The following is a 13,714-nucleotide window of genomic DNA, read 5'->3' as shown; positions in this document are numbered from 1 at the left end:
CTGCAAAAGGTGGCTCTACAAAGTATTGACTTTGGGGGGGTGAATACTTATGCACGCTCAAGTTTTCTGTTTTTTTGTCTTATTTCTTGTTTGTTTCACAATAAAAAATATTTTGCATCTTCAAAGTGGTAGGCATGTTGTGTAAATCAAATGATACAAACCCCCAAAAAATCCATTTTAATTCCAGGTTGTAAGGCAACAAAATAGGAAAAATGCCAAGGGGGGTCAATACCTTCGCAAGCCACTGTATTCACCTGCAGGTGAATGGATTCATCCACAGTTTTGTTTGTTTGTTTTTTATTTAAAAACCAAGACTTGTGGGTTACATGTTTCTGGCAATTCCCAGGCAGACTACACTTAGCTGTCCAGGCATTTCTATGATCCATTCTCTAGCTACCATTCTCTATTGAGATGATTGGAACCAACCAAGTACATGAAGCTTGATAACATACGAACTGAAGCTGCAGCAAAATTTCTATGTGTACTTGTTAAATCTAAATATCATACATAACATATATTCTTTCTATGCATAAAGCACCCAGTATGCATCTTATCTGGGGAGCTGGTTATAACCTTCCTGTAAAATTGGATTAGACTTTGTTAGCAGTGTGCTGTTCGAGAGTTAACTTCAACCATTAGACTGCTTTAAAAATAAAATATTCTCAATATGTATGTTAATGTTGTAATACTGTATATACAGAGGTTTGGTAGGTTGGTAGAAGCAGAGTTAAAAAAAAGCATAATTGCCCCCTTTAAAAAAACAAAACAAAACAGAAAACTAGTGTAATGGGTTTAAAAAAGCCTGGGCCTTTTTGTGTCCTGTAAGACTCAAGAGTGGACATGTTAATGTCATTGGGGTATTTTATGTGAACTCATGCCAGTAGAGTGAATTGCCTCTCTTAAAAATGGCACGTAGGCCAAATAATATGTAGTGGACACAAACCCCTTTTGTTAAAATAACCATCCGCATCTTGCCTCATGTTTGGAATTTTGTCCTCATTTGGTCTGATTCTGTTTCACTTAAATAAAGTTACAACTTCACCATTTAAAGCTAGTTTGTAACTAAAGATGTAAGATTCTGAACTGGACATTGCACAATGATATGGTATCCAAAAAAGTACCAATGAATTCTTAATTCTTACTGTGTACAGTATATTCTGTTTGAGCAAAGTTTTATATTTAAAAAATAAATAATAATACAAAGTTGTTATTCTTTATTTGTAATTTTAGTTTGCTGCTACTTCCCTTCTGGTTCTTGTGACGGATATATTTTGCTGGCGTTATGAAATGTTTTGGTCAGATTTCAGTTACTTCCTCTTTAATGTGTCCATTACAAATACCATGTGATGATTTATAGAGGAAGTTATGTGGGTCTTTCACAAAAACAACAGTCTTCACAGCTCATGAACAGAATAAGAAAGGCATAAGATTGAATCTAACCCCTTTTTTCGTTCATCTTTCACCTGAATAGAATTAACCTGGTGTTAATGGTGAGTAAAAAAAAAAAAAAGCATATTTTATGTAAAAAAATAATAATAATAATTTAGACATTTTAAGGGGGTTTGGGGTGGGGGGGGGGGTGGGGGGTGGGGGGGGGGGGGGGGGGGGGTTGGGTGGGGGGGGGGGGGGTATTGGGGGGGGGGGGGGGGGGGGGGAGCGACAGTGGGGGTATTCATACAAATTCCACACACACACAGAGACACTACTAGTTCATACAAATTCCACACACACAGTGCTAGTTTTTTTTTTTTTTTTTTTGTAGTTCTTTTCTAGTTGAACTGGACTGGGGATAGGAGGATTCTAACGATGTGCATATAGACATTGACACCAGTCAATCTCGCAACCCGCGACTCCCAAAAAATGAAAGCGACTTTTAAACGGATTAATCTTATTACAAGCAGATTTGGCAACTGAGCTCCTTTTATGTTCATTGACCATTTGTGCTCAGTGTGCCTACAAAGGACCACGACATGTTCCAGTAAGGACAAATGAGGAAGTCAGCACCTGAAGTAACTTTTTTTTTTTTTAAAGTAACAAAAACGCTTATTCACTGTCAAACATGAACTACTTTAGATGTGTAATGGCTGCAGTATAGGATCCTGGCCTTAGGTTTAGGGTTTCATTGTTGGGAGACTGTTCGTTGTTTTATTTACAATAATATGATAACCAATCAGAGTGCAGTGTCCTGACAGGAACATTTGGTGGTACCTGTAAGGACAGCTACAGAATGAGCGAAGTTCAGTCACTTGTGGAAATATTTATTTATTTTTACTTTCTGTTTTTGTTTTTGCGTAACAAAATATATGAACATGGTATACAGTAAGGTGATATCCACAATTAAGTTTACAGGGGAAGAACAGGCCAGATGAGGTCATCTAATTACTGTAGTATGAATTTGTTATATAAGAAATGCAGACCGATGTTCACTGGTATGAATTTTTTTAAATAAAAAATTTCAGACCGGATATTCCGTTTTTTGTCTCAATAATTGCATTTTGAATATCAGCAATTGGTCTATTTCTTTATTCTATATATTATATATATCTATATATATATATATTCGAAATATTATATATATATATATATATAGTTAAATATCAACATGACTGTGTAAATCTACTAATATCAACAATTGTACTGCATTTTGATATTAAATTGAAGATTAAATGTTAAAACGGCTTGTCACAGTTAACTAGTTTTAACAAACTAGTTAAAAAAATAATAATTGTACAAAAATAAATACTTAACTTTCTAATCAGAGGTTTCAACTCCCATTTCCTCCTTTATCCACTGTTAACACTTTGTTGACATGTTTAATATAGAACCTCATTCAGATCTGTTAACTCACAGCTTCCAGCTTATAAACCTGTCTACAATGATGTGTGAAATCTTGCAACAGAACTTCAGGCACAGAGAAACCAGATTGTCGATCATCATCTATTAGTTTTTCTGAGTATAACTGGCAAGCTGCTCGTCTCCAGCTGGCCATGCTGGTTATTTCTTCAATGTACATTTCTAAAGGTTATCAAAAAATATTGTTATATACCTGCTGGATATCCAGTGGGAAACTAGTAAATGTGTGTTATAATTCTACATGTTTGCTAGTACTTTAAGTACTGTTTTCAGATTTCTCCAATTGTGAATTTAAAAAGCCATTTTGTTCATTTTAAAACCACCAGCATATCATACCTTAACTTTCAGAGTCCATATTTCATGTTTAACTTTTGATTGTTTCCTTTGATTAAACACCTCTTACTTGATATTAGGTCATGTAATCCTGTTTTTGGAATGGAGAATATCCTGGTTTTTGCTACAGGCAGTTCACTTATTGAATAGTTCCCATCATTCTGAAAGTTATGTACTTGTTTTGTCACCAGATGCTGCAGGTGGGATTATTGTTGTTGATGTCAGGGCTGGTCTCTGGTTCTATTACTTGTCCTGATGGGACAATGTGTTCTGATCATTCAACCTGTTGCACGACACTGAATGGATATGAATGCTGTGCAGTTTCAGAAGTAAGTAGTTAAGACAACCTACCTGTGATGAAATAAGAAATGGTTGACAAGCCTTAATGTGTGCTGTGTTTACTATTGGTACAGGTAAGAGAAACAGTGTGTCCTGAAGGACTGATTATAATGTTACCATGCTTACAATAAAGCTAGTTTACATTTTACCCCAATAGACCACATTTTCACTAAATAATATTCCTGCAGTTTTCCTCCAGATAATACGTTTTAGTTTTAGTTTAGTTTTTTTTTTTTTTTTCACTTTCCACACCCTTTCCTACTTTGATGTACAGTATGTGACTCCTTACCCGACTGAAACACATTCCTAAAACAATGGGAGCAAACTAGGACCTGGCTTCTAAGTAAAGGAGTTAAATACTTCCTCTAACGCATCACACTGATGAAGGCATTATATATTTTTTCCTTTAATTTTACCAAACAATTTAAAATTGAGTGTTTAAATGTATGGATGACACCATAATAGGAATGCATTACACTGAACGCTCATTTAAAGTCTGTCTGCACTTCTCCTATCTCTTACTATATGTGTCCAATTAAAAATGTATCTCTTTTTCCAGAAACAAGTGGTCTGTCTGAGGCAAACACTTCATTGAGGCAATCTACACATTAAAACATGTTGAACAAAATATGAACAATACAAATAAATTGCCTAAGTGCTTTTTTGTTTTGTTTTGTTTTAAATTCATACAAATTACTGCATGGGGGAAGCTAAACCTTGAACATATTGTAATGGGACTTTGTTGACAGCTCACTCACCCATCGTCTCTCCCAATGGCATTTGGCCAGCTTATTTGATTGAAGAGGTATTCTGGGTAAATAATTATTATAATCTTATACCTTCATAACTTGGTAATTATGTGGCAAGATAAGGTCCCTATCTATAGGTTTGTTTTACACATTTTAGTTTGCGCTAGCTGCTGTGGAAAAAAAAAAAAATAGTACAGCAAAATAACAGATGGAGGCAAACTCTTGATGAATGGCAACGTGTGTATTACATTTTCACGAGTGAAGCAGAATTGTGTCTCTCATCATGGTGTCCTGTGTTTTTAGAAGGAGAATCTTGAAACTGTTAAGAGTTCAGTGATCCGCTGTGACCGTACACATTACTGCCCTGAGAAGACAACCTGCTGCAACAAGTCTGGCACTTGGGCTTGCTGTCCTTACCCTCTGGTACATCTGTATTTTTTTATTTGCTGAGATGTATAACCCTTTTCCATAACCGAAGCTTTTAAACATTTTTTTAAGCCCTTTATTAGCACATACAACATTATCTCCAGCGCGCCTTCTATTGTGCATCTTTTGGTTCTGTGCTTGTTTTTTTTTAGGATATGTTGAATTTTGATATTAATTATGTATGTATTTGATATAATCATTTACAAGTGCAATCTTTCCAAACCTCTCTCCTTGGGAATAACTATGGGAACAGTCTGGATTATTATTACGGACTAAATACCTGTAGTACGACCACCTAAGAGACTGAGTAAAATGGTTACCATAGTGTGTGGTGGTTATGAACCATGCTTCATCATAATACAAATTATTTAAAAAATATATATATTATTATAGTTGGTTCAGGGAGTTGAAATACTATAATACTATAAAAAAAACTAGAAGAAAAAAAATGAAGTTAATTTTCTGGCTGGTAAACCATTGATCTGAATATAAATGCTACAATATTTACTTTATGCTTAAAAGTTGACTTTAAATATTGTCCTCTGATTCTACAGTTAGGATTGTGTACTGTAACAATATAATACTTTATTTTACACAGGCTACTTGCTGTAAAGATGGTTACCATTGCTGTCCTCATAATTATACCTGTGATCGCACTTCTACAAAGTGTAATAGAGAAGGTCTGATGATCCCTTCGGCTGAAAAGGAGTCTGCTATGACAGATACAGATGATGAGTAAAATAGTAAGTTTTGTGACAACAAAAATACAGTGGTATACTACAGTAGCTGCTGTAGACAGCCTGGAGTTGCTGGTGTCTTGACTTTTACACCCCAATATGGAAGGTTTGTGCAAATGAAGACCCCATACCATATAATTTTACATTTAGTCTTACAGAGAATTAGACAGCTCTGCAGTTTGTGCTTGAGGGGGTAACATGAGGAATTACAAATAATACTATGCTTGTAATACATTTGATCATGTCTTATCTTGACCCTTCTCTTTCTCATTGGTTTTAGATGAATCGCAGGACTTGTTCCCTTGAGTTGTGACTATACTGCCATCTTTGGTCTTGCTGTGGCATCTAGCTGAAACTGTTCACAGACTTTCTTTATATTATTTTTGGCTTCTTTGAATTCTTGCTTTCTACCTTGATGGCTCTATAAACAACCAATAAACAACCAATGCAAACCCATGATCTTGTGGTGTTTTGTCATTTTTGTATTTTTCTGATGCTGTTTCTCTTTAATTGCCTATTAGTATCCCTGTTAATGTGCCTACAAAACAAATCAGAGAGTATCTACTCATTCCATGGAGGGCAGTGTTTTTTTTACAAAACTATACAGTGCATGAGGGGACAGTGGCAGATCAAATCCCACAGCACACTCCACTGTCAAAAACTGTAACTCAGCAGTGCCGATGCTTAACCAGATTTCAGTGCATTTCTGTTTCTGTGTTATGTTGTCTGGACAAAGCCAGGAACGTCCCTATTGTAACTTTGTGTCTAAAAGTTAATAAAAACCAGTGCACTTCATTCTTGAATCTTCTCAAATTCAAACTCAAACTGAATGCAAGAGACTGTTCGGTTTATGTTTTTGTACATTTTAAGAGCATTCCATGACTGATCTACTGTGCAAATGAGTAACTTGATGAACTTTAAATAATAGCACATGTATATATCATATATTGACAATGCTGGAGACTTTGGCCCTGCTTTAGCATACAGCTAAATTTCTTTAACCTTATACCATGATCACTGTGAAAACCCTTAGCATTTCCAAATGTGTCAATAAGCAACCAATACAAAACCTGTGTGGCATGCCACTTTATTCATAATACATATTGCTTGGTTTGTTTTGCTGAGAGGACATGTGTTACTATGCATACAATAAGATAGAAACTGTATGATTCAAAGCTAAACCGAGAAACATCTGAAACACAGCAAAGCTCAAAGTTAATGTATATTTGGTAGAATTTTGAAACACAAACTCTTAATTTGCTACTAGTATTTTTATGCAGTAGCATTTTTCTGATACCTTATGGTGCAGTTTAGATGACCGACTCTGAGTGAACATGTACACAATTGCTGCTATTAGTTTTTTTAAACATGTACATTTTTAGTATCTTTCATAAAGCGGGAAACCATTGCTAATAGAGCTGCCCGATTTCTAGATAACTGAGGTTTGTATCGCATCATGTAGATATACGCAAGAGGCCCCCAGTGCAAATCATATTGGACAGTGGAGTACAAATACCTACAGTACCAGAACAACATGGATACAATTTCAAGGTCTGACATAGCTGTAACGTTACCATGATCCAAGTAACGGCTTTTTTGTTTATCAGTACGAATAATAGACAAAATACAATCTTGAGGTGCATTAATTTATCTATCTGTTTTCTTTTTATAATTCATTATCACTACCTTGCATACTTCTCCTGTTTAATTAGTGAAATCTGTTCTTTAAAAATTTTATATATATATATATATATATATATATATATATATATATATATATATATATATATATATATATATTATATGTTGATATGACAAACTGTATCGATTGAATACATAGCTACAAATGTCATGTTTAATTCGGTCGTAAGCCAGAACAACATTTTGTTTTTGCTTTTGTTTTGTTTTGTTTTTTTAAATCTTGGTTGATATCCCTTATTCTGTTATTACTTAATTTCTTGCAGTGAAAAGCATATTTATGAACAAACCATTTAGTATAACACATTGCATTAAATGTAGCGGTATCATGCTGGAATTAGCTTTCATTTTCAAAACAGCTTGATTGTGATTGAAACTTTATAATTTCTAAAGTCATACAATGCAGGATTCAATGATATTGTGGTACACGTTACTTAAAAAAAAAAAAAATTCAATCGCTGTCTGTATAGGTGTGTGATTTGTCAGTTACCTGGTTAACCGTACTTAGGGCATATCAATTGCTTAGATGACAGATATGGTTGCATTCTTGTAGAACTTAAAGATAAAACAAAATACATTTCGACAAGGAATTGCATTAGTTCCATTACTTAGTTGAGCACAAAGTGGTTTCAATAAATAATTTCTGATTTAAATATAGCTATTATTACCTTATATAGGTATTTCCTCATTTAAAAACAATATAATACAATATAATACATCTTATTTACAGGACCATGATCATGACAGCATATGCAAAAGCACCAATCAGGTAGGATATAAGAACATTTCCAAGGCATTGAATATCCCCCTGAGCACAGTAAACTCCATTATTAAGAAATGGAGAGAATATGGCACAACTGTGTATCTGTCTAGAACAGGCCGTCCTCAAAAACTGAGTATCCGGGCAAGAAGGGTACTAGTCAGGGAGGCCACCAAGAGGCCTATGGCACTCTAAAGGAGGTACAGTCTTCCACGGCTGAGCTGGGAGACACTATGCATACAGCAACAATAGCCTGGGTGCTTTATAAAACTGGCCTTTATGGGAGAGTGGCAAAAAGAAAGCCATTGCTGAAAAAAACTCACATCAAATTTTGGCTTGAGTTTGCCAGAAGGCATGTGGAAGACTCTGAGACCAAGTGGGAAAAGATTCTATGGTCTGATGAGACCAAAATAGAGCTTTTTGGTCTCAACGCTAAGCGCTATGTTTGGCACAAGCCTAACACCGCACATCATCCCGAGAGCACCATCCCTATCGTGAAGCATGGTGGTGGCAGCATCATGCAATGGGGCTGCTTCTCCGTGTCAGGGCCTGGAAAGCTGGTGAAGATAGAGGGAAAAATGGATGCAGCAAAGTACAGAGAAATCCTGGAGGACACCTGCTTAAGTCTGCAAGAGACCTGGGACTTGGGAGAAGATTCATCTTCCAGCAGGACAACGACCCCCAAACATACAGCCAAAGCCACACTGGAGTGGCTTAAAAACAAAAGGCCAATGTCCTGGAGTGGCCCAGTCAAAGCCCGGACATCAATCCAATTGATAATATGTGGAAAGAGTTAAAAATTGCTATTCACCAATGTCCCCATACAACTTGACAGAGCTTGAGCAATTTTGCAAAGAAGAATGGGCAAAATTGCAGTGTACAGATGTGCAAAGCTGGTAGAGACTTATCCAAATAGACTCATGACTGTAATTGCTGCCAAAGGTGCCTCTACCAAATATTGACGTGAGGGGGTGAATACTTATGAAATCAATTATTTTCTGTTTTGTATTTGTAATGAACTTAGAACAATTTGTAGATTTTATTTTTCACTTTGACATTATGGACTTTGTTTGTGTTGATCAATGGCAAAAACTCCTAATTAAATCAATTTTGCTCCCATATTGTAACACAATAAAATGTGGAAAAGTCCAAGGGGGTGAATACTTTTGAGAGCCACTGTACAGTCATTAACCTGGTTTGTCTTTTTCATTTAATATGCACAAGTCATTAAGGTTTTAAAACTTTCATTTTTGTACTGTGTGGTCACCATATAGAGTAATTGAAGGTATACTTTGACTAGTCTTCATTCTGAAAATCCACCAAAGGTAAAGTATGTAATATAGTGGCTTATGTTAATACAAAACTAGGTTATATTTCTGATTAACAAAACGTTGTTACTTATTTACTTACATTTATTTTTCTTGAACAGAGTGTTCTTGTATTTGAAAGACAGGCCTTCCAGGATACCACGGAAAATAAGATTGAAAGCAAGAATCTGATGAGCACCTATTTTGTAAAAATAGCTTGAAAATAATGAAGATCGTTGTCTTGTTTTAGATGTATTTTAATTCAAACCTTTGTATCATGTGTTTTTCTGTTCAGCCTAAAAACTATACATTTAATCAATTATTAGGAAATCTGATTTGTTTTGTTTAAATTCTAAGTAGTTTAAAGCTGGTTTTGTAAATATGGCACACTGTTCCATGTCCTGCAACAAAATCTATTTTTTGATTTTAAGAAATAATAACATTTTAGTCAAAGATAGGCATGAAGCATACATATGTAATGGGCAGTGTTGTGTAATACACTGCTATTACAAATTCTGTCACCTGTTGGTTCGCGCCCAGCCTCTGCCTTGTTGCAATGGTGCCGTGACCAGGATCGCATAGATTTGCTGCAGCCGATTGCCGAGGTTAAAGGAGGGACGAGTATAACCGGGAGTGTTGTGTGAGACAATCCTGGCTCTTCTGCATTGTGTTTTAGATGCTCGCTCACTTGCGCTGCCCAGCCTCTGCCCTGTTACACGCACTTCATTCTAAACTGATGCACCTGTCTGTTTCAGTGGTTGGGCACGGTATTTTAAGGTGTTAGTTGAGACTGGCAGGATACATCCCACCGAGTGTATTTTGTGTGGTGTTATTATTTAAATGCATGTCTTTGTGCACTGTTGTTGTAGGTCGGCTGAGAAGGAGTAATTCCCTGCTAAATCAGTTAATGTGCAGACTGTGCCTGGTTCTGACAAAGATTAACAAGCAATCGAGTCCAGTCACAGTTGCATAAAACAGGCACGGATCGCTCGCTCAAAGTTGAGTTTGGTTCAGAGAAGGAACGTAAGTGAAAAAGACAAATAAATAACAACTTCTACTCGTGCTGGATTTAAACCAGAACATTACTTGTTTCTGTTCACTGTTTTGTGTGTGTTTGTTTTGGTCAACATGCCATTTTTGAAAGTGTTTTGTTTTGTTCAAATATTTTATTTAAAATAAATACACGCATCACCACTTCACTCGCAGTATTATTGTCTGTCTCAACCTGGTCTGACGTCACCAGCTATCTTGTGGCAGAGAAAAAAATAATCAAATGTACATGGTTAGATCCTCTTGCGCGAATGTGGTGGAGGTTTTGCTTCAGTTATCTGCTTGTCTATGGTTTTAATGCAGGAACTGTAAAAACAAAATTTCAAAAATGAAATTAGATGACGCACAACATGAATATTACTGTATTTATTTAGCAACACCATTTTTTTAAATGAAGTGCTTGAATCTGATTAGATTTTTAACCAGGTTACACATACTGGAATACGAATTTTATTTTGAATATGTGTTTGTGAAGCAATTAGATTAACCTATAATACAAAATTAATTATGTTGCTTCAGTCTATAGCAGCAGAGGTACCAAACAAAAAGTATGTAACCTGTGTGCAATTATTTAATAATAACACTACAAAAAAGGCCAAAAACTATCAGTTATGTTTTTTACAGTTGTTTATTTTGTATCTGTTCATTTCAACACAAATTCAAACGGTTGAAATAAATCTTAAAACATTCTGAACTTAGTGAAACTAATGCAAAATTGTTGTTTATCTCATCAGTAAATTGATGGACAAGTAGATCAAATTGACTGCTGTGGATTTATATATACCGTAGTTAACAGATCCACGGTTTCAGCTGAAATATAAAAGTAACTAGCAATAAAAAAAAGGATGATAACAGTAGGAAGTTTTAAGCAAGACAAATGCACAGCTTACCTTCGTTAATCGGTTTCTAATGAAATCCGCTGACATGTTTAGCGACTCATCCCCCATATCCACCTTGGGTTCTTCTGGTAATTTTGGACCTATAAATATTTCTGCTTGTTTTTGTCAATTCCAATCAGTAAATCTATAGCTATTGTTCCTTTCTTCTTTTCCTGTCCTGCAAATGTGCAGTCCTTGGGAGAAATCTGACAACAGAAGTGTCAGTGACCGTGAAAGATGCTTCCTTGGGCCCACTGGGAAGGGACCTTTCTGTTACACAATGTTTAACAGTATTAGCTGCATGTCCCATTGAACTGGTATTAAAGTCCATGAATAATGGGTCCTGTACAGTAGGCTCTCCACAGATCAAGTCATTCTTTCCCAACATAGCCAACATAACTGGATGTGCCTTTTTTTTCAAATGTTACTGTGTATATTTCTTTTTATGGACCAGTTTTTCATAACACTACAGGATCTGTAGTGTACACTGCAAGACTAGCAATGGTTCCCAGTCATCAGATATTGGTAAAAGGTTAGCATCTGTCACTGTTTCACCTTGTCAGTTCTCAGGAGCTACGCAAGAATGGCCTTAGTCAGTATTTCAATGGGGGGCCTCCAAACAAAACCAGGTTCTGCAAGAAATGGTGTTTGTAGCTCAGCAAGTGGAACTCTTCCAGCCAGAGATTAGCACTGTCTGAACATGGTGCAGGGTACAATAGGCCAAATTGCCACTAGGTCAGAAATTATGCTATAAAATCTCAATTTCTGTGATTACACCTTTCTCTCAAGTTACATTTATTGTATGTCCCTTAAACTGTGACTATTTAACTTAAATGAACAGCACAAATTCAAAACATAGATAGGAGGTGCCATCTTTAAAATTACATTTAAACCAAAGGTTCTGTCTACTCCATGAACATGAAAGGTCTTGTGTCACTATTTTTCACCTATATTGCACCAACAATGCATTTCAGGAGGAATCCTGAGGTAACCAAACTGCAAGCAGTGCTGTAAAATGCTGAACAGGTTGATCGCAAATCACCCCCTAAGTAGGTTTTCAAAAGGAATCAAATAGAATGTTATAATTACTATAGATTTACATTGACATTTATTTAGGATAAAATACCGCTGCTGCTTCTTCTTGCTATGAACTTTCTTCTGTCTTGTAATTTTTCTCCAGTGTCCTGCACGGTTTCAAATTCTGGAGCATACCACACATGAAGCAATCCACCAAAGAAGCTCCTTTCATCCAGTTTCCGTTTGGCAATTCTGCATCAAAATGTAATATTTCAGCACAATCAGACATGTAGTATAATCTAGCACGTCAATGCATACCTGGTTAATTCAAGACGTTGACCATGGTGCTTCAAATACTATGAAACAATTAACTCTACAACTTGACACATTTTGATCATTTCACTTTATTACTTCCTCTTTTATTGGAACTTGATTGAATCATTGAAAAAAAAAAAAAACACATTTTTAAACTTTATTAAATCAATGTATCATGCTGGGTACCGAAGTAGATCTATTACCTTGCACTCTGGAGCTTCTGGAATTTAATGAGGTACACTTCTGTGAACTGTTCTACAGGATAATCATCTAATACACGGTATTCTTCAACAGCTCCATAAATTGCAAAAAGTTGAACTAATTCCGTCATGACGCCTACTGCTGAAAGAAGTGAATTGAGCACTAAACACTTGCTTAATTTCATAATGCTTCTTAATTATCCAAATCATTGTGATAATACAAATCTTACAAAATAAAAAAAGCATCTTGAATAAACATGTGTAGGTTTATTCAGGATACTTTATGTTGTAAAATGAGTGTTTCAGTTCAAGTTGCTACTTATATCCTGTTAATTGGTAATAGACACAATTTACACTGACTCCCAATTAAATAATAACCCTGATCACGTGTTCACGTTGTCTGGTGTCACATATAGTGAACAGCGGTCAGTATTAATGATTTGAGCGGGAGAAGGCGATATACTATTAGAAACTATAGACACCTTAAAATATGTATCTTTAAAATTATTAATAAAATAAATAAATATTGATGATGGTACGTCTTTGTTTAACTTGTTAAAAGCTATTATTATATTGTCATGCTGCCTCGAAATATTCAACAGAATCAATTTAGCAAAGGTTTAGCGCTCAATTCACGTATTGATTTCCTTCAGTTTAAGGCAACTTCAGTTCAAAATCCTGTTCTGTCTCGTAGTGTTCCGGAATTATGAGCCCAGGTAGCAACCATATGTGTTATATTATAATAATAAACCTTTGCACAACTGGCACGTTTAAGACTTAAAATAACAACACATCCTAAAAGCTTTGGGCTTCCTTCCTTCCCTGTATTTAGCTCTGGTAAAATATACATCGTTTTGTTCATGGTGTTTACAAACCTACGGTTTTCCAACTGGAAGCTGCCATCCTTCCGTGACCCTATTAAGGGAGATTCATCACACACAGAAAACGGAGATTACTCAACCAATCATGGCAGTGTCCCTAACCAATCCCAGAGAACCTTTGGTCTCTCGCAGCATGATTGGTTTGTTGTACCAATAACCTTTATAAACATT

General features: G+C 35.7%; 2 protein-coding genes across 3 annotated transcripts; one reads left to right on the top strand and one right to left on the bottom strand.

The window, feature by feature from the left end:
* The first annotated feature begins 1,370 nt into the window (after positions 1 to 1,370).
* On the top strand, positions 1,371 to 5,893 carry LOC121313546 (progranulin-like). Its single transcript, XM_041246221.1, has 5 exons — positions 1,371 to 1,490; positions 3,378 to 3,515; positions 4,578 to 4,697; positions 5,299 to 5,443; positions 5,718 to 5,893. Exons 1-4 carry the CDS (start codon positions 1,488 to 1,490, stop codon positions 5,437 to 5,439), a joined length of 402 nt encoding a protein of 133 aa, XP_041102155.1. The 5' UTR covers positions 1,371 to 1,487; the 3' UTR covers positions 5,440 to 5,443; positions 5,718 to 5,893.
* Positions 5,894 to 11,026: 5,133 nt separating this feature from the next.
* On the bottom strand, positions 11,027 to 13,602 carry LOC121308724 (RNA-binding protein 48-like). Of its 2 annotated transcripts, XM_041241294.1 has the most exons (3): positions 12,666 to 13,206; positions 12,257 to 12,399; positions 11,027 to 11,762 (listed from the first exon to the last, which is right to left on the bottom strand). In XM_041241294.1, the coding sequence occupies exons 1-3, from the start codon at positions 12,845 to 12,847 to the stop codon at positions 11,704 to 11,706; spliced, it is 384 nt and encodes a 127-aa protein (XP_041097228.1). In that variant the 5' UTR covers positions 12,848 to 13,206; the 3' UTR covers positions 11,027 to 11,703. The 2 variants fall into 2 exon arrangements, 1 of the variants encoding a protein (XP_041097228.1); XR_005948551.1 differs by lacking the exons at positions 11,027 to 11,762; positions 12,666 to 13,206 and adding an exon at positions 13,538 to 13,602 and having other exon boundaries at positions 12,313 to 12,399.
* Positions 13,603 to 13,714: the final 112 nt, after the last annotated feature.

The sequence above is a fragment of the Polyodon spathula genome, chromosome 3 (assembly GCF_017654505.1).
Source record: "Polyodon spathula isolate WHYD16114869_AA chromosome 3, ASM1765450v1, whole genome shotgun sequence".
NCBI classification, from domain to species: Eukaryota; Metazoa; Chordata; class Actinopteri; order Acipenseriformes; family Polyodontidae; genus Polyodon; species Polyodon spathula.
The sequence above is the reverse complement of the archived record's forward strand: the minus strand, read 5'-3'. Positions and strand labels throughout refer to the sequence as shown.